The following is a 20040-nucleotide window of genomic DNA, read 5'->3' as shown; positions in this document are numbered from 1 at the left end:
GATGCCCGAGCAAAGGAGGTACAAATATAAGTGTTTGTCACGAGTGGTGACTGAACTGAACAAACACGAAATCTCCCAACAGCATAATTTAGAACATAACTGCGTTGCTGACGTAACATAAAAGATCGTGACTTAAAAAAAAAAAAAAAATTGTTTTCTGGAAAAAAAATACAATACCAACAATTTCCACCGACTACGTGCCTACTATGTGCTGGGCGCCCATACGATGTAACCCACCCCCTTCTAACAGAAAAGAAATCAGTTTTAAAATTAGACAGACACAGATGGGGAGGAGAACTAATGGAAAAGTCAGTGCTGGAAGCATTCATGAAAAGGTCATTGTGTCTACTCCCCAGCTTCATTGTGCCCAGGCTCCATTTCCTCTCCTTTCCAGGAGAATAGTTAATAGTCAACATTTATTGAGTGCTGACTCTATGCCAGGAACTGTTCTAAATGCCTAATATATACTAATATCCTCACAATAACCTTTGCAGAAAGGTAAGCCCCATTTTCCAGAAGAAGACACTGAGGCTCACTCAGGAAGGTGAAATAACTTGCCCAGGGTCACACAGCTAGTGGTGGCAAACCCAGGATTTGACCTTCAGCTGGTTTAGGTAAGAGTGACAGAAGTGGGGCGCCCGGGTGGCTCAGTCGCTTAAGCGTCCGACTTTGGCTCAGGTCACGATCTCAAGGTTTGTGAGTTCGAGCCCCACATCAGGCTCTGCGCTTCCAGCTTGGAATCTGGACCCTGCTTCAGATTCTGTGTCTTTCTCTCTCTCTCTCTCTCTCTCTCTCTCTCTCAAAAATAAATCTCTAAACATTAGAGTGACACCAGTATGCTGCCTCCTGTGCTGGTCACAGACCACACTCTCCTGTGCCTCAGGGCATTTCTCACTCTGTGCTGGGACTGCCCAGCACCACGGGGGTGTGAGATGGGGGAAAAAATGAAAGAGGCATTCTCTTTGCACTTCTGCAGGGCCTCAGAGGGCCACACAGACACCCCCCAGCTCAGCCCCACCTCAAAGATGTCGCCTCTCTGCTCAGCCTGGGGGCTGGAGGTGGGAGAGCTACCTCCGGTAGGGGATACAGCTGGGCCCCAGTCTCCCATTCCCTGCTTCAGCCAGGCCCGGGCAGGACCACCCAGAAGGTCATTTCTGGTCAGTTCTGTGGTTACCTCCTCCACAAGGGAGGCTCCAGGTGTCCCAGACACCCAAAGTACCACTTTGGGAACCAAACTGGAGACAGGAAAACAAATAAAGTTGAAATAGCACCAGCGGCTTCCAGAGGAGAGGGCTGAGACACACGCACCCAGGCCAGGAAGGGGCCCTGGAAAGAGACCAACTGACACCCTGGTGGGGTGGGGCAGGGTAGGCAGAGGAGGCTCCCACTTCCCTTCCTGCCAGCCACAGACTGCTCTAGCAGGCCCTGCCCCCACAGCAGCCACAGGAGCCAGAACCTGTCACCACCCCCGGTCAGGCCCACTCATCCCTTCCAAACCCAGTGCATCGGCCAGCCCCGGACCTCCAGGCGACTGGGCTTTGCTGTCCCCATTTTACCAGGGAGGGGAAAAAAAGCTATGAGAGAAAAGCGGCCAGGCTCAGACCACAGAGCTGGGGGCGAGGTAGAAGGAAGACAGAACCAGGCTTGCAAAGAAGGCAGGGGCCCTGCCCCCACCCGCCACCTACCCCAGTCCAGAGCCCTGACTCCGTGACTCACACCCCACGTGGCAGAAGCAAGGGGAGAGCTGGGGTCAGTTCCACCCACTCCCTGCCTGCCCCCCAGCCCAGCTCTAAGGCTCTGAGTATGTCCAAAAGGCTCAGGAGAATCACCAGGGCAGTCAAAATGCAGATTCCTGGGCCCTGCCCAGAACTACCAACCAGAAACCTCTTGGGTAGGGCCTAGGAATCTGTATTCCAGTACGCACATGCACGCACGTGTCTGTGTGTGTGTGTGTGTGTGCATGTGTGTACACACACACACTCTCTCTCTCTCTCTGTCCCCCACCACTGGTAACGGCATCCTGTGGGTCAAGAGTACCAGGCTGGGCACCACGTCAGACTACAGAATTGGTAAGAGCAAAGGGTTTGAAATCTGCTTCTGTCACTGGGCTCTGGGCAAGGGGCCTAGCCTCTCTAAACCTGTGTCCCCATCTGTAGAATGGGGACAAAACAATCTCTCTTTCATCAGGTGGTCATAAGGATTAAATGAGGTCAGGGCCTGGCCCTCAGCGAGGACCACATGGAGAATGGGCCGCCATTCTCACAAGGTCCTCAGCCTGCCCGAGAGACAGGAGGAGCCCGGGAGCCCAAGAGGTGAGCAGCAGGCCAGGCCCCTGGGGAGCAGGGAGCAAAGGCAGAGGAACCTTTGGAGCCTGAGCACCGGGCGCTTCCTCCTACAGACCCCGCCCCTCAGGGATCTGGTTCCAGGGGCAAAAAGAGCTACAGCTGTGCTTTTGTGGGACTGACAAAGGCTGAGGGAATTAATAGGGTTTGAATTTCTCCTCCTGAGAGTAGGTGTGTGTGTGTGTGTCTGCCCTGGCCTCAGCCTGAGTGTGTGCACATACTCTCACACCTCTGGACCCACACCTTTCCAAAGACCTAATGTCCCCTCCCCATACCTCTTCTTCCAGGTTCCTCTGATGGGACCCCCACCAACTGGGGATCTGACCGTCTCTCTCAAGCTGTGGGGGGGAGTCCGGGTCGCCCTGGATGCTGTGGCCTTCCCACCCCCCGAAGCCCCCTCCACCTCTGGCCCCAGGGGGCCTTCTACTGGATTGGGAGGCCAGGGCGGTAGTACGCGGCTGACCAAGGAGGGTCTGGCCAAAATCTTCCCTGTGTAGACTAGGCCCAGGCCCCAGAGCTGCCTCAGCCCCTCTCCCTGCCAGCTGGACCACCCTGACCTCCTCAGCTGGCAGGGGTCTGGTATCCATACCGGCTCCCCCTTAACTACAGGTTTCACGCCAAGCAGGGTCCGCCTCTGGGCTGGCAGATGTAAGCTGCTGCTGAGGGAAAAACCAGCTTCCCCTACTTGCTCCCAGCTGCTGTGGGAAACAGGGGAGGCCTGAGCCTCAGGCCTCACCAGGGCTGTACATGGTCAAGGTCACTGTACTTGGGAGTGGAAAAACCAGAGGCCAGACCCTGCAACTTCATTTACTGGGCGTGTCAACAGGCAAAGCCTCAGTTCCCTCATCTGATATCCCCCAGAGTGGGGTCAAGGATCCATGAGGCAAAGTAACTAAAAGCACTTGCTAAACTATAAATGTTCCCAGCAGCACGAGGAACTATCGTGTTTAGTATCAAAGTGGAGACAGTGTTCCTTAGGGAGCTGGGTGGAAAACGGGAAAGAGCACAAGTCTCAGAATTAGATAAACCGGCCTTCAAAGTCAGCAGCATCCCTTCCCTCTTCCTAAAGTAGAAGTGACCTTAGAAGCGACCTTGCCAGCCGCACAGGCTGAGAACCAAGGGAGCTTCGATGCCCAGGCATCAGAGGCTCAACAAGTTAGTGGTTCACAGTGTTATTACCCCTACTACCACTGTCTGATCTTAGCAAGCCCCCTAATATCTCTGGGCCTCTGTTTCCTCATCTTGCACCACGGGAAAAACACAGCACCTTCCTCACAGCTGCCGGGAGGAGTCAGGGAGAGAGTGCGCCCACAGCCCCAGGCAGCACAGGGCTGGTTCTCCTCCACGCGACCTACTAGGAGACAGGGCCCCAGAGAGGTCATGTTAACATCAGACAGCAGGAGCCCCACTCCGGAGGGATCAGGAGAGATCCCCCTCTGTGGCCCAGGGGGACCTCCCAACATGTCCCTGGCCTTGGGCACCCTGCCCACTTGGCTAAGTCCCTCAGGGGGTCTCTGCAGAAGCCCCGTCCTGCCCTGCCCCCCTCTTCACAGTCCAGCCTAGGTTTGTCCCAGGAGCCCTCCCAGACCACTAGGGAGAGTGACCTGTTCAGGTCTCAGGGCTCTGGACCCTTTGCTTATTCCTCAGTGTCCCCTAAAGACCGAGTTCTCCCTGGGGCACCAATCCATCTCCCCCCTCTCCCCACCCCCAGTGGCACGCACCACTCCCCACAAAGCAAGTGCTCAAGAAAATCAGGCCCAAGGAGACAAAGGTAGGACAGGCCGCCCAGGGCGAGGCCCCCTTCCCAGCGGCCCTCTGAGGGGTGGAGGAGGTTCGGAGACATGGCCATAAAGAGCCGACTGACCTCAAGCTGGCACCAGCCTGGAGAAGTGAGTCCCCTCCTTTGGGGGGTTGGGGGGGGGGTGGGTTGGGTTGTGAATGGAGAGGAGGGAGAAGGAAACAGCTTCCTGGAGGAAGTGGGCTTTAGAGGCCACACCATAGTTCCTGGAGCAGAAAGAATCAGATACCGATACCTCCCCAGCCAGCTTTAGGTAGAAAGGGGAGGGGGCATGCCTTCCTCCACTCCTTTGATAAAGGCAGGAAATAAGAAGCAACTGGTGCCTGGGTGGGGGCAGGGAGACAAGGCAAGTACCAGGATTTCAGCACCCTGGCCTTGCTTCGTAACCACAGGGGGAAGGAGCCCTTGCCAAATCCAAGGGTTACAACAGCCCTCCCTCCCGGTCAGGCCGCAGGGCCAGCCCCGCCCCCTCACCTGACTCTGGAGCTCGCTCTGTTGCTTGAGGCGGAGGTTTTCCGGGGTGTCAGCCACCATGGTGAAGGACTGCTTGGGGTAGTGTCTGCAGGACAGAGAGAAAACAGAGTAGAGGTCACTCTGGAGAAGGGGCAGGAGCCTCCTGGCTTCTCGGAGACATGACTCTCCTGGAAACTTCCTCTTCTCCGCCAGCAGCCCCTGTCCCTGCCCCAGCAGCACAAGCACGATGTGCATCACCCTGGGCTGAGGGGAGGCAAGCGCTTCTCAGATTTAGCCGGGGCGGAAATGGGAAGACAACATCAGGCCCGAGTGGCTGGCCGGCCATGGAGAGGTGTCCTGAGCCAAAGGGAGGCCCTAGGGACAGTGTCTGAGGGTTTCGGATGGCCCTTATTTGGGGATAATCCACGCCTTAGAATCTCGTGTGCAGGGAGGTTGAGTGGCCTGGGCCACCCAGGACGGCCCAACCAGACTGGGGAGACGATAGAGCAGAGGTCAGGACAAAGCTTTCAGCTAAAACCAGAAATGGGGACCAAGCAGAGGAAGGGCAGGGGGGGTATGGAGACAGAAGTAAAAGGGAATGGAAACAAAACAAATGAGCAAAGAAGGAAAAGAGAGAGACAGAGAGAGAGAGAAACCAAGAAACAGACTCTTAACTACAGAGAATACTGATGGTTACCAGAGGGGAGGTGGGTGGGGGGATGGGCAAAATAGGTGCTGGGGACTAAGGAGTGCACCTGTGATGAACACCAGATGATTAAAATAAGAACTTAAGAAAAAAAAAAGAAGAAGTAAAGGAGAATGGGACATACATATCGGGGGGGGGGGGCTTCCTGGGGGAGGTGGTGAAAGAGAGAAAATGCACACATCCAGAGTGGTGTTTCAAAGGGCCAACAAGGGCTAACTTAACTGGAGGTGAGAAATCAGCTGGACTCAGAAAGTCAGCTTGAGGCCCTCAAGTGCCAGATTAACGCCGTAACAAAGGCTGATGTTCTCCTCGTGCCTTACTTAGTTCACCAAATCCTCACAAATGCCCTACTTTCCCACTTTGGCAGAAGGCAGAACTGAGGCTCAGAGAGGTCGAACAATGTGGCCAAGGCACACAGCCAGTAAGTGGTAGCATCTAAATTTGCACCCAGTCTGCCCAGGGCCCAGGATCCTGAGCCAAACCCTCCAATTGGCAGACACGGGACAGACCAGGAGCCTGTTCCCCAGAAAGAGGGCTGGCTTGGAGGTAGCTGGAACCAGGGCAGCCCTCACAGCCAAGCCTGTAGTGACCTCCAGGATCACTCAGTCATACCTCCTCATTTCCCAGAGGAGGAAATAGCGTGCTGGGACCACGCACTTAATACTTATCTGTTATCATAATTAACTTCTTTATCACATCGGTTTATTGTCCTCTCTCTACTTCTCCAGGAAACGAGGTGTTTTTGGCCTCTTCTGTCCACTGATTAACCTCAAACTCCTTAGAACAGTACCTGGTATTCAACGAACATTTGTTGCATACATGAAAGTCACACCAGGCACTGAAGCTGGACCAAGACTAGAACTTGGATCTCCTACATCCCACTGGGTCATCACGAAGTCCCCCACCAAACCAGCTAGAGGAGACGTAGCACTGAATCACTGTGGCTTGTGGGTATGTGCTGGTATGTAAAATGGCTAGGGGGCCACATGGGTCCCAACTATTTCAGGGACTAGTGAGTGGCTTCTCTGAAAGGGAGCTGAGGTCCGGCTATTTTGCAGCCCTGGGTGACCTCACCTCACCATGACTGTGACCACCTGCAGATCTCCGATTCACACACTGTCCTCAGGTAAGAGACGGATTGCTTCCTTCCAGGCATGTTTCATCCCAGCGGGCTGACATGCGCCCTAGAGCCGGAAATGAGCGCGCCCCCCCCCCCCAGTCCTGTGTGCTCCCCAGAGCTGGGAGGTTCTTGCTGGCACCACCCTGAGCCAGTGCTACCTGTAAACACATAACTTCCCTGTGAGCCACCACTTGTGAAGGGTAGGACTTTGGATTTGCACAACTAAACCAAGGTGAGGAGGAGTGTGTGACCAGAATGGACACAGTGCTGGACTCTGGTCCTGCCACTGACTCTCCGGGTGACTTTGGCAAATCCTTTTTGCTTCTGGGCTGGTTTCACTGTCCTGGACCTAGGTGATTCCAGCTCTGTCCCCCCACCCCCACCCCAGCCTCCACTGCCACACCTGGGTCCTGGCTCCCAGGTCACTTCAGGCCCTCAGCTCCCTCCGCGGAGGGAGGGAGGGATGAGACTGAAAAGCAAACACAGGTGCCTGCAGCTGGCAACAGAAATGGCCCGTGGATGACTATGGGGCTAAGGCTACGGGTCCGGTCCCCAGGCCTGGCCCAGCTGCAGGAAGCTAGGGCCACCCACAGCTGAGGAGCTCCATTCAAAGTTGCTTAGCAGTTCCAGAAAAAGGGAGGATCAACCAGGAGTCTGTTCCTAGAGACTAGAAAGATGACAGCAGGAGGGATCCAAGTAAGATCTCCAGCGGAACTAGCTAACCCTGAGGTCCTGGCAAGGAAGGCTTCAGAGATGACCCTCCCACCAGATCAGAGCCCTTCTGAAGGTGTCACGGGGTGCGGGGTATGGTGAGGAGAGCATCTGCAGGTAGAGAATCCTGTGGCAGAGAGAGGTGAGGTCTTGAAGCAAGGGCGCCACAAGGAAAACATCCCAGCAGCTGTGGCCCAAAACTTGAAAGGTCAATTCTGAGATAGCACTGCTTAGCATCTGGGGGGGAAGGCTGGCAGGCTCAGCAAACACATGTGCTCTGGAGCGAATCTGCAAACTTGGGGTTTCTAATTTGCCTACATGTACAAGGTTAATTAAAAAAAAAATTTTTTTTAAGTTTATTGATTTATTTTGAGAGAGAGCAAGCGCCAGTGGGGGGAGGGAGAGAGAATCAGAAGCAGGTGCACTGTCAGCATGGAGCCCGACGTGGGGCTCAATCTCACAAACCACAAGATCGTGACCTGAACTGAAATCAAGAGTCCGCCGCTTGGGGCGCCGCGTGGGTGGCTCAGGTGGTTAAGCGTCTGACTTCAACTCAGATCAAGACCTCACAGTTCGCGGGTTCAAGCCCCGCATCGGGCTCTATGCTGACCGCTCAGAGTCTGGAGCCTGCTTCAGATTCTGTGTCTGTCTGTCTCTCTCTCTCTGCCCCTCCCTCGCTCATGCTGCATCTCTCTCTGTCTCTTAAACAATAATAAACGTTAAAAAAGATTAAAAAGTGTCTCTCTCTGTCTCTTAATAATAAACGTTAAAAAAAATGTTTTTAAAAAAGCCACTTAAAGGACAGAGCCACTCAGGCACCCCCTGAATGTACAAGGTTAAAATGGAGCTCCTGTTCCAGTGGCCCAAGGACAGCCAGACACGTGCACCTGACATGCACCGCCCACCCCCCCACTGCAGTTCTGAGGCTCTACAGCATACATGCTGTGTTGTTCCTCACACACGATGAATACATAGATGGGCCCCCTGCAGTGATGCACGTCCCGTAGACACTGGAGCCAGAAGATCCACGCATAACAGCCCACATTCCAGGCCACATTCACACATCTCCGACAGGCCACCAGAAGGGCATCAGGAGACCCTCCCAACAGGCAGTGAGTGCCTCTGGACGGGACTGTCGGGTATTCATCACCCTCTCTTTGGAGACACCACGACCCCCAGGTTTTAGCCCCTGACAGCCAGAGCACCAATCGCATCAGAAGGGAGGGGAGACCAGCCTAGATGTTCACGCAGCTTAATCTGGCAGGAAGGGGGGACGTGGGGGAGACTTTAATCCTGCATTAGATTAACTAGATTAAAGAGGAGCTCCAGAACCTCCAATCTCTTACCCTGCCCCCCCGGAGCCCCAACCCTAAGCCAGAAGAAGGCAGGCAGACATCTATTCCTCCTACTGGGTCAACCCTGTCCCCTCCCCACAGCCCCCAGCCCTGGCGAGACAACCCTGTCTTTCCCTTCCCCTGCTCACTGCGCTTCAGGTTCCCATGGCAACCCCATCCTCAGCTCCAGGCAGGAGAGCGGCAGAGCAGGAAGACAGAGAGAGTCTGTGGGGGTGGGGGAAGAGGCGCAGACAGCAAGGGTGTCCTCAGCTGCGGAGTAGCTCATGAGGGCCAAAACCAGGAGGCCGTGAACGCAGGATCCTTATAGACAATGTCGGTGAGGAAGACAGGTGTCACGGGTGCGTTTCAGAAGGAAGGACGCACAAACATCGGTGCTGTGCCCTTCCCCCACCAACATGACTGCCTTCCAAGAGGGCTGCAACTGATTTGACCTCCTTCCAGAAACAATTGCTGGGAATTCTACCTTTTCCCTCCCTCTCTGTTCTCAGGTTGAAGCTACCCACCCCCCACCACCACCCGCTACCCTCAGATCCCAGTTGGGATGAATGGATGTGTGTGTGTGCCAATGTGGGTGCTGAGGCAGACGAGGGGCTCCCACCCCAGCTAGTGACCCTAACGGAACCCCAGCCTCACCAACAGATTGTATCACGGTTGAGGGAATAAGGGAAGAGCTGGGTGTCCCAACCCTACCTGGAGCTTGGTGCAGAGCACAGCTGCTCTTTGTCCCGTCTGTGGGCCAGCCTGCACCCAGCCCCTTGTTAACTATTCCAGGCAGTGGGCCCTCTGCCGATGCCCCTCCCCACCCTTGACAGCAGCATCAGCTGCTCTGGGGAAGAGAGAGGCATGGACACAGTCCAAGTTCACTAGGACGGGAAGCCGGGGATGGGGGGGGGGGGGGTAGGCGCAGGGAAAGGGACCTAGCATCCATGAAGGCAAGAACAGGGACCAGGAGGGTAATCAGGCAGCAGTGGGCAGCAGCCTAGACCTCCAGGAGAACTTACAGGCATACTGAGTGACTTCTTGATAGACTTGAGGCACATTGTCTCTTGAGATTTGCCACAAGGCTTTGGGTTAGAAAAGGCAGGCGTTATCATTGTGCCCGTTTTACAGAAAAAGAAACTGCTGCTCAGCGTCTAGGACAAAGACCTTGCCCAGCGCACTCCCCTCCACCACAGCTGCCCGGCCATCTAGGGGGAGGCTGCCATCTCTCTCTCTCTCTCTCTCTCTCTCTCTCTCTCTCTGATGGACCCAGTCCACCCCCAGCTCTCAGAGCCCTGGGGAAATGAAAGATGTGCTTAGCGGGGTGGGTGAAGAACAAAGTACTTTATCTTTCAAACCCAACCAGTTGCCAAGTTAGGGCGTCAAGAGAGACCCTGTGGGGTCTCAGTCAGAAGCCACCTCCTCCTTTAATTAAAACTTTTCCAAAGCAGGTGTCTCAAGAGTGCAGACAGTGATGCGCAGGGATGCAGGAGAAGGGTCCTCTGACTAAGGACCTCTGAGTTACCTTCCTGCTCAGGACTCTGAGGACAGGGAGGATATCGAGGCTCCTGCTACAGACATACTGGTGACAGGGACAGCATATAAGGCACAGCCCCACTCCTGCTCCTGCCATTAGCTGCATTCCAGAGGCTGAGCCAGAATAGACCAGAGATCCCAAAAGCTCAGCACCCCCTTTCTATAAGCAACCTTGCCCCTTCCAGCCTTGGACCCCTTCAAAAACCACAGCTTTTTGTTCAAGGAGGAACAAAAATACATCAACAAAAGCAACAAGGAGCCTTTGGTTTTACCAAAGGAAAAAAAAAATAGCCCCTACATCCTGCCTCTGGAAGGAGCTGCTGATTCTCCTGCTGGGAACACTGCCCGTGGGCAGGCGGGGAGGGCTCCTTTCTAACCCAGTTTCTTACCAGTCCCCCAGGCCTGAGGGGCTGAAATGGTGGGGATAGGAAGCAACAAGGAAGCATTGTTTGACCAGAGGAAAAACACAAGCAGCCAGAAGGATCAAGGCCAGACATGAAGAGGGACTTACCAGCCCTCAGACTGCAAGATGCAAAATCAAAGCTGGTACCAGTCCCTGATGGCAATACATAAAGAGAAATAATTCTGCCAAGTTGGGTAAGGCATAGAGACACTGGGCCTCAGTTTCCTCATCTATAAAACGGGTTCGTTCAGAAACAAAGTGATCTCTGAGGTTCCTTGAGGCCCTGACATCTCTGGATTTAAGGCTTTGGGAATGAGTCGGGGTGGGGGTGGGGGGGAAGAGACTGCATTTGGCCACTGTGGCTGCCCCTTTGAGCCTGCCTCCCCATCCCAAACACACATCACACACCCGCCCCGCCTCTCACTCCCACTCCTGGTGCTACACCTACTTCCTGACACATCTGATCCCATTTTTCCCAATCAGAGGCAGGAAAGAGGGAAGTGGGAAAGCCCCAGACCCCAGTCCTAGATTTGCCCACCAATGCCCCATCCCCAAGAGCAGCTGGGATTCGACACAGTCTGGCAGAATCCAGAGACGTTTTGAGCACCCAGACCCCACACTCTGAGACCTGAGGGAAGGAGCAGGACCACAGTCAAGTTGTTCTCCAGTGCCGGGGCCATCTCCAGCCTCCTCAGCCCCGCATCACACAGCTCAAGGAAACTGTGAAGGATGGACCCCGAAATCTGTAGTCAGTGAAGAGGGGGAGGGGGCATCTGAGCGCCTCCCCCTTTCTTCCCTGGCCCATGTCCATCTCCACACTTGATATCCCCAAACCTGGTTCCCCTGGTCTACAACTCTGCCTCGGGTGTGCAGCCTGCACTGATTCGTGGCCCCCAAGGAGGAGGGCGCGGGCACATTTCTTCCCACCCCGACCCCACCTCTGACCTCCACACTCCCACACTATTTGCATGGAGGAAAAGGGGCAGGTTCGTGCATGCGGACAGATGAGCCCCACTTTCGGAAAATGTGGTTTACAAAACAAATAATCGAGGGCGTAAATATTCCTCTAACCCAAGGGAGCAGGCTCACTCCACCCACCCAGACGTTTCACGAAAGAATCTGAGGAACAGTGGTTCTGGTACCACGAGCCATTGTGCAAAAGCGGAAAGGCGCACCTCCCCCTTGCCATGGCAGTGCCTGGGCGGCTGTGCCTGGAAGTACGACACAGATGCAACCTATTCAGTCTGACTCCCTGGCATCTCTCCCCGGCCCCACACCAGGAGAAAGCGTATGTGTCTGGATCCGCAGCAGGCACGTGTTTAAGGGTACGTTTGCGGGGGGTCCATCACGGCCCAGCAGGCTGGCTGTGATCTAGCCTGGGTTCTCTCTGCTGCCTAACCCCAAAACAAGCCTAGTGCAATGAGAGAAACAGAAGAGGCCCTTTGGCTGCTTACAGTCCCTTTCCGGAACATTTTAAAATCTCGGTCTTGAGAAGCCAACCGGGGAATGACTGACAGCCCTCTGCTCTCTCTTGACCACCCCCTGCAAGATCCTGACTCAGGGACTGGCCAGAAAGAGGCAGAACACAGAAGCCTCCCTGCACAACAAACTCATACACTCTCGCTCACTGAGCGGGGGGGGGGGGGGGGGGGGGGGGGGGGTCCAACTCCCTGGTAAAGGGCAGGGAGAGATCACTTGCCCCCGTGGGTCTTGAGCAGACGCTACTTCTGAGAAGGAGGGAAGCCAGGCCTGAGGTCCACAAAGCAAGGTCAGGATGGGGATGGGGGCAAAGCTACACCCTGGCAAACCGCAAGATTCAGGAACCTGAATGTCACTGGAGGATGGGGCCAGAGGCAGAAAGCAAACAGGAAGGAATGAGAAGGGACGCGGGCACAGTGCCTGGCACATGGCAGGTGCTCAGTACTCTTTGGTCTAGGGGCCCCGCATCCCTGGGTGGGAATGTGTAACCATGGAGAAACTGAAGCTCAGACAGGCCCTAAGGGTGCTCCCTGCAGGCCGAGCCTACTACATCTGGCTTATCCTGGAATCACCTCGTCAGGCTTGCTGGGTCCGGACCAACTGCTAGCATGCTAGCAGACGCTGGCTGAGGGAGTGTGAGCGCCTCGGGCAGGGTGTTACTCTGCCCACTCCCAGCGGAGGTGAGACACAGCCGGGCCACACATCCCCCCAGAGCTTCAGCTCTCATTCCGAGTCCTCTGAGTCCTCTGAGGTAACATCCCAGCTGGGCCAAAGGTCAACTGGGCAGGGCAGAGGCTGGGGCGGTAAAGCCTGGGGAAACAGAGAGAGGCCAGTCTGCTTCTCTGGCTGGGGGCCAGGACAGAGACAGGAGCCTCTGCCTGGGCACTGTGGAAGCAGCATCCGGGGAGAGGTGCTTCATCTTCTACCGCCCCCAGAGACCCCAACACCTCCAGGAGTCCCCACCCCCACTTACTGCAGCCTCCCCAGAAGAGGGTGAGAGCAGTTAGCATCAGGCTGAGAAAACGCCGAGAAACAAGGACAAGGCTGACTGCTGTCACCAACTCCCAATGCTCACTGAATGCTAGGCTACTAGAGTCTTAGGAAGAGACGTGGCTCAGCCAGACTTCTGCCGGGTGGGGCCGAGGCTCAGAAACTGCCCCCAAAGGAGCTTCAGGGCTCAGAATCCAGCTCCAAGTGGTCCAGCCATGAAGGGGTTACACTGCCCGGGCCTCTGGCTTTATTGAACCCCACCCCGCTCCCCAACAGAGGGAGGAAGTGGCAGAGAATCAGGGCTTGTGTGAGCCTGTAAGAATTCTAAGAATGTCCCATTTCCCTTGGGGGGTGGGAGGGGTTGGTAGGGGGGAGAGGACCAGTGGAAGCTAATAGAAGAGAGGAGGCAGCTGAAGCAAAAGCCAGGAGAGGGTTGGGATCTTCCTTCTACCCCAGGCAGCCTTCCCAGTGCCCAATCCCTCCCAGAAAGGACAATATCCAGGTTGCTTCTTGGGCTTGAGATTTTTGTCATTTAGAAATCTCTTTTCCCAGGGGCCCCTGGGTGGCTCAGTCGGTTGAGCATCCGACTTCGGCTCAGGTCGTGATCTTGTGGTTCGTGAGTCTGAGCCCCACACTGGGCTCTGTGCTGACAGCTCAGAGCCTGGAGCCTGAATCAGATTCTGTGTCTCCGTCTCTCTATGCAGCCCCCCTCCAACTCACGCTCTCTCTCAAAAGTGAATAAACATTAGAAAAAAAATTTTTTTAAGAAATCTCCTTTCCCAGTCCCTGACACAGGTTGGCATATAGCAGTTGGCAGGCACCCTTGCCTGATGAATGTTCAAACCCCCAAGGATGATGAGGTTGGGGTATCAGGAGGGGACTGGGGCTGCTGTGAGGGAGAGGCAGCCTTTCAAGGGTGTTTAAGCCCCCTACCCCTTTCGACAAGTCCCAGTGTTCCCCTCCTCAGCGATTCTGCCGCGAAGAGCCTCCTGACCAAAGAAATTCCTAGACGCAAGTCAGATCCTGAATTTCTTTGAATATGGATTTTGCCGTGACTCAGTGACTTGACCTTCTGAAGCCCTCACTAGCAGGGTGGCTGGGAGGTCCTGCATATACCGTGGACCTGCGCTGAGTTTACACTTGCTACATATGACGTCAACTTGAAGGTAGAAGGCGGTGCACTCTCCGGAACTGCAAGGGATGGGAGAGGGGTGTCCTTCTGGATGGAGGACCCCACCTCTACCCGCCTCCCCGCATCAGGACAGGCTGCGGGTCCCAGTGTGAAAGGAACAGAGCCCCAGCCAACTCCACTGGAAAAGACATGAAGGTCTCCACGGCCTCCCTCACTGGCAGGAAGAGGCCTGCCCCAGGCCCAGCCACCCCTTCACGTTGCCCTCAGTTCTCAAGAGATGAACGCCAGGAAGGGCTGCTGCCAGAAGCCCCCCCCAAGCCCCTCCGGCAGGGGGTAAGTAAGAGAGAGCACCGTTCCCTGAAGGACCGCGTTGGGCCCTCTCTCGCAGCAGGGTGCACTGGGAAGAACATGCTTGCCTGGCTGGGTTTCAACCAGCCTCTCGCTAGCCGTGTAATCTGGGGAAAGACTATTCCTTTCCCAAGCCTCAGTTTCCCTCCCTGTAAAATGGGCACACCAGCAGCCCTTACTTCATCCAGCCGGGGTGAGGACTAAACGCGCTGAACGCTTCTCAGGTAGAGCGTGCAAGTGCTGGGCAACATCGCGAGAACAGAAGGAAGCGCTAGGGAGGGAGGCAGGACTCACGCGTTGCAGTAGGGCGTCTTCTCGTAGCCCTTGTAGTTCTTCATGTTGAGTGTCATCTTGCAGGTCTCACAGTGGAAGCATGCTTTATGCCAGAACTGGGGACAGAGGCACAGAGGGGGGACACCCATCAGACACCAGGACTTCGGGAAGGGGCACTCGGGCCCTAGGAAGGAGCCCTCCCTCCCAGGCACTGGAACACAGAATCACCCCGGGGGTGAGCCGGGGACATCTCAAGTCACAGGCTCTGGCAGCCGTTGACATTCTCCTCCCTTCCGCACTCCCCACCCGTCAGCCATTTGAGCTGTCAGGAGCAGGAGACGGGCAGGCACGAAGGGTGAGCGTGGAAGGGGCCGGTTCTAACAGTGGCAAGCTGTCCCCAGAAGGATGGCCCCACCTCCCCCGACCACTCCTGCTGCCCCCCCCCCCGCCCCCACCACCAGAAGCCTCATTGCTTATGCAAAGCTGCACCAGGGTTGCTAAGAAGCCACAGCTGCTGAACTCAGAGGGGCAGCCCCGCAGCCTGACAGGGTCTGGAGAAGGGGAGGAGGGCCGGCCACCAGGCCCCTGGGCCGAAACCCTGGCACTCCTCACTCTGGCTCCAGGACCGCTACACATGGGCCCCTGGCGCTGCTCCAGCTCTCATACCTCCCACTTCGAAGGACCCGTGACCAGGTGGGGGGTGGGTGTCCCAAGCTCTGGCCACCGCACTCACACCCTTTCTCCTTCCCTTTCCCTTCTCCCAGCCCCAGTCAGATAACTGGGACGAGAGGACCCCCACAGCCGCTCTCCCTCTGAGGCATGACAGGAGGTACATCCCCCGCAGTGGGCATCAAAGCTCCACCCTGACTAGCTGTGCGAACTTGGTCAGGGCGTATGCCTCCGAGCCATCTTCATGTCTGAAAAGAGTATCAGCAATAATGAGGAGCAAATGAGAAACCACCTGTAAGACACTCAGCACAGCGCTTGCCCCCTCTAAGTACTCGAATGTTAGGTGCTGGGCCCCATGACAGGTACAAACCCAGCAGAGGGGGCTCAGCAGCTCCCGCTGGAGGCTTGTGTGCGCTGGGAAGCAGGTGGGGCTTCCCTGTGCCCAACCACGGCTACAATGCGGGTAAGACTCCAGCAAAACCCAGGGACCAATCCAGGGGGGCCAGTCAAGGGGAACAGAGCCAAAGACCAGGAAGGAAGGGGGACCGATGCAACAGAAATGCTCCCATCCTGAGAAATGCTGATTCTCGGGCAAACCCACGCAAAGGATATAGAAATCGCCCCCCCTGGCAGCCCAGGATCAACACCAACCTGGAGTCCAGCTTCCAGGACCCCAGAATCCGGGCTGTCTGGTGACCTGGCTGGCCCGTCTCAGCCCCATTTCCCAGCAGTCAGAGGAAGACACTCCTGACCCCTCAAAGAAGGAGGCCGGAAGCCAGGGAAGAGCCCAGGGAGCCTTGCGAAGGTGCCCAGCACGGGGCTGGTTCATAGCCATCTGTTAAGGAATCCCTCCAAGACAGGGCTTTTCAAAACGTGTTGCCCAGCCAAGGGATGTTTCTGGGACACTTTGGAAGAGGGGACAGAAAAAAGGAAGCTGAGAAGCTGCGATACCACCTCCTCGACCCTGGCCCCCTTCAACCAGGGACCGGGGGATAATTTGGGGGTAATCACCTTCTAACAGGGTACTTTCCCTACCGAGGAGACTCTCCAAAGCTGGAATAGTAAATGAAGTGGTAGGAGAACCACTTTTTGGGGAAGATGGCCAGCTGGAAGTCTGGAAGCAAAGGCACGGCTGGCGTAAGCTTGGCCCTCACCCCAACCTGGGCCCATCCCAGAGCCCAGCCCAGACTCCTCTCCGTACAAAAACCCAGCACACGCAACCTGGCTGGCAGACCAGACAGGGTAGTCCCGGCCCCCACCAGCCCCCAAAGTCACAGCCCCTCTCTCTCCCCCAATGCCTGGGAGGTGCTGGCAGAGTGCCCCAGCCCTGTCACCACCCAGTCCGCTGGCCGCTGCCTGCCTAGCTGCACAGGCCCCTGCCTGGGCCTCCGCCTCCCCCCCACCCCCTCGGGGGCCTGCCAGGAAAAACATTCTCTGGAATCCGGACCATGACCCACTTTCACACACATATATGCAGGAATATGCACTGTCCTAGGACTGGGGACCTCCAACGCTGCCTCCTGATCGACCTGGGGGAGACACAGGGAAAGAAAGAGACAGTCCTACCCTAGCAGATGGCCAGGTCCCCACCCTGGAGCTGAGCCCCTGGGGAAGGGAGGCAGAGCAGACTGGCCAGGCTGGGGGTGCAGGGGGTTCCACAAGAAACCTCCTAGCTGCCTTTGGGAGGAAGGGGGCCCCCATGAGGGGACGGGGCCCATTTCCATCATTAGCTCTTCCCCCCTCACCCCAAGACCCCTTGCTCTCAGCTGACACATTAAAGGCTGGGGCAGTAGTCACCTGTTCCCTACATGGGGCTCAGGAGCAGAATAATGAAAACAAGAGGGGACCGAGTACCTTCAGGGTCACTACTGAACTCAGTCTCTGAGTCTGGAAAGTGGACTCACAGAGGGGCAGGGTGGGGGTGGTGGGAGGAATGAGATGACCCAGTTCCAGGCTCCTAGCCCAGCACTGATAGCGGCTTCCTGTCGCTTCCCTCCTCTCTCTAGAGGAGGGCTCCAAGGTTAAAGAAAATCCGGCAGCTCCCGCTACTGTGTCCTCTTTGGAGTGGGGCGAGGGAGGAGTGGAAGGGGGAACAGAAGATGACAAGTCACCCAAAAGTCCCTGTGGGCCAAGCCTGGGCCGGGGACCCCAAGGGGACCCCAAGAGGAAAGAAACCCCATCCCTGTTTCAGTCGGGTCCAGTGAATGACACAGGGAAATAAGTCAGTACGGCCCCACCAGGACCTGTCTGCCTCCCTCCCTTGCCCCACTGGCCCTGTCCCAGAGCAAGAGCACCCCCTTTTCCCGAAGGCCCCAGATAAGAACTTTTCAGAGATGCATTCCTGAGCCTGTAGTCTCGGGGGGGGGGGGGGGGAGCAAAGTACACCTTTGGGCGTGCAACTCTAATCCTTCCTGCTGCCCTGGGAGTCCACAGTTTCCCTAGTCACAAAACCCAGACGTCCAGTGCCAATAAGAACCCTCTCAGCCCATCTCCAGGCACCGGCAGTGCCCTCCACGCTCTCACCCACAGCTCCAAAACTACAACCCGTTCCACTGAAACCCCACTCCACAGAAAGGCAAATGGAGGCTGATGAGGGCAGAAGCAAGGTCCTCCATACTTGGTCGAGGCTTGGGCCAGCCACTCTTCCTCTGGAATCACGGTGCAGGTAGGGGAAGCGGCTGCTCACAGCTCTGGGTGAGCAGGGAGTGAGCCGCAGGACCTATCTGAGCCTCCGCTTAGGGGGTTCATAATTCAGAGGAGCAATCGCATCGGTTTTGTGAAGACTGAAGCTGACACGTCGCAATAAGGAGTAGCTCCTGTGAACGGATGATCACAACGTGATTGTGGGGTTCAGCTGGGAAAATGGGGCACCACGGCTTCATGGACGTGCCTCCTCTTCTGTGTCTAGCCCAGCCGCCTTCTGCCTTGCTGCCCCCTGGGGGGGTGGGGGGGTGGCTCAGACCACCAGAGGAGGAGAGCCCTCCCAAAGAAGCATTCCAGAAAAAAAAAAAAAAAAGCATTCCAGGGGAACTAGCAGCCTATCAGTCCTCTAGCCTTCCTGAACATCTCCACCTGTTTTCAGGAGGCTGGGAAAGCAAGCCAGGGGAGATTCTAGACAGCGCACAGGTCCCCGGATACAAATGCTTCCCAACAGGGTTGGAGACAAAACTCCACCCTTCTCAAAATGTAGAGGACGTGTCAAGACACAGACTCTCTTCCTCCCCAAACGTTCCTGCAGCAGTCATTCAGAGAGCCTGGCACAAAGCAGGTGCTCAATAAATATTTGTCGAATGAATGAGTGAATGAGGTCACCCCATTTCTCCCCCCAACTCTAAGCCCAGAAGTCCTCTGGGGAAGCACATTTCGACCTCCTTCCTCAAACATCGTCATCAGCAATACATATTTATTCAGCGTGCACAGCATACTGGGTACTGCAGGTTGGGGGCAGGGTGGCCATCAGAGGTGACATGGCCTTTACCCACTTAAGCCTTCGGGAGATAAGGCTCAGGGAGGAGAAAAGACTAACACCAAGGACGTGGCTTGTGCTCTGGGTCACATCGTGAGCTATGTGCCATAGGGAAATCGTAGTGAAATGAGTCTAATTTGACTCTCTCCTATAAAATGGCAGGCCTTGGGAAGTTGGTTAGCAACCACACCTATGGGACTGAATGTTCCCCCCTCCCAGGTCTTGGTCCTCTGGGCACCAGGTCCCTAGTCCAAGTGTCTGTCCTTACTGCCTGGGGAGGGTTACATGGAACAGGTCTGATACCTAAATATTCTAGGCCTCCTGCTCAGTGCAGGGGCTGAGGTCTCCCCAGGGCCACCTCCTGTAAGGAGAGCTCAAAAAAAGAGGAGGAAGGGCACCTGGGTGGCTCAGACAGTCAAGCGTCAGACTCTTGATCTCAGCTCAGGTCTTTACCTTAGAATCGTGAGTTTGAGCCCCTCACGGGGCTTTTTAAAAAAACCTCCTTCCCAGGGCAACCCCACCTGCCCCCACCTGCCTGAATGTCCTCTTCCAGCTAGGACAAGAGAACCCCCAGGGGAAGGCACTTTGTGGGATCACTACCCTCTCCCCTCTGGCACACAGCACTCTCAAAAGACTTTATGAGGGAGCTGAATGTGGGGCTGGACCGACTATCCCAGAAAGATAGGGAGGGCACAGCCTATACCACATCCCCTTCTGGGCACTTTAGTACACTGTCCCACCTCCAAGGAAATGACATCATTCATACCCATCTGACAGATGGTGAATACTGAGGCCTAGAGCCATTCATAAAGCTGGTGGGAGCAGACCTGGAACTAGGATCAAGTCTCCCAACTCCTGGCCCAATAATCCCTCCACCTTACGTTGCTTCTGCCTTATACAGGTGAAAGAGCCCACAGCCTCTTTCCATAGTCCATGACTATGGAGAATAAGAGAGGCACATGAAATGCAGAGGCCAAAATCCCTCCCCACCAGGGGAAGGTAAAAATCCCAGTATGCAAGGACAGTCTGTTCTTTAGCTAGTGCCTCCAAGCTCAAGTCCTGCCCTCCGGAGGCTGGCATGGTCTTTGGGAAGGTCAGCACCCACATCGCTTGTGTTCATAATATAAGTCCTCCTCTCCTCCTGCCCAGCCAAGACCAGGAGAGACAGAGAAACAGCAGCAGCCCTATATACTCGATTCCCCCAAGAGCAAGTTCAAATGTATTTCAGGACCTGGGAACACAATCCCATCTCCCTGATTCAGAGGCTAAAGATCACTAAG

The 20040-nt window shown here is 55.8% G+C and overlaps 1 protein-coding gene across 1 annotated transcript in view; it reads right to left on the bottom strand.

Annotated features, from left to right (window-relative positions):
* LASP1 (LIM and SH3 protein 1) overlaps nt 1-20040 on the bottom strand; it is a 39541-nt gene that overhangs the window by 17885 nt on the left and 1616 nt on the right. Inside the window, exons 2-3 of the mRNA XM_015078537.3 lie at nt 14647-14741; nt 4615-4699 (exon numbers count right to left, since the gene is read on the bottom strand). Coding sequence (XP_014934023.2) covers nt 4615-4699; nt 14647-14741 — 180 coding nt within the window. The remainder of the gene's footprint in view (nt 1-4614; nt 4700-14646; nt 14742-20040) is intronic.

The sequence above is a fragment of the Acinonyx jubatus genome, chromosome E1 (genome assembly GCF_027475565.1).
Source record: "Acinonyx jubatus isolate Ajub_Pintada_27869175 chromosome E1, VMU_Ajub_asm_v1.0, whole genome shotgun sequence".
NCBI lineage: Eukaryota > Metazoa > Chordata > Mammalia > Carnivora > Felidae > Acinonyx > Acinonyx jubatus.
This window is presented reverse-complemented; position numbering and strand designations above follow the sequence as displayed.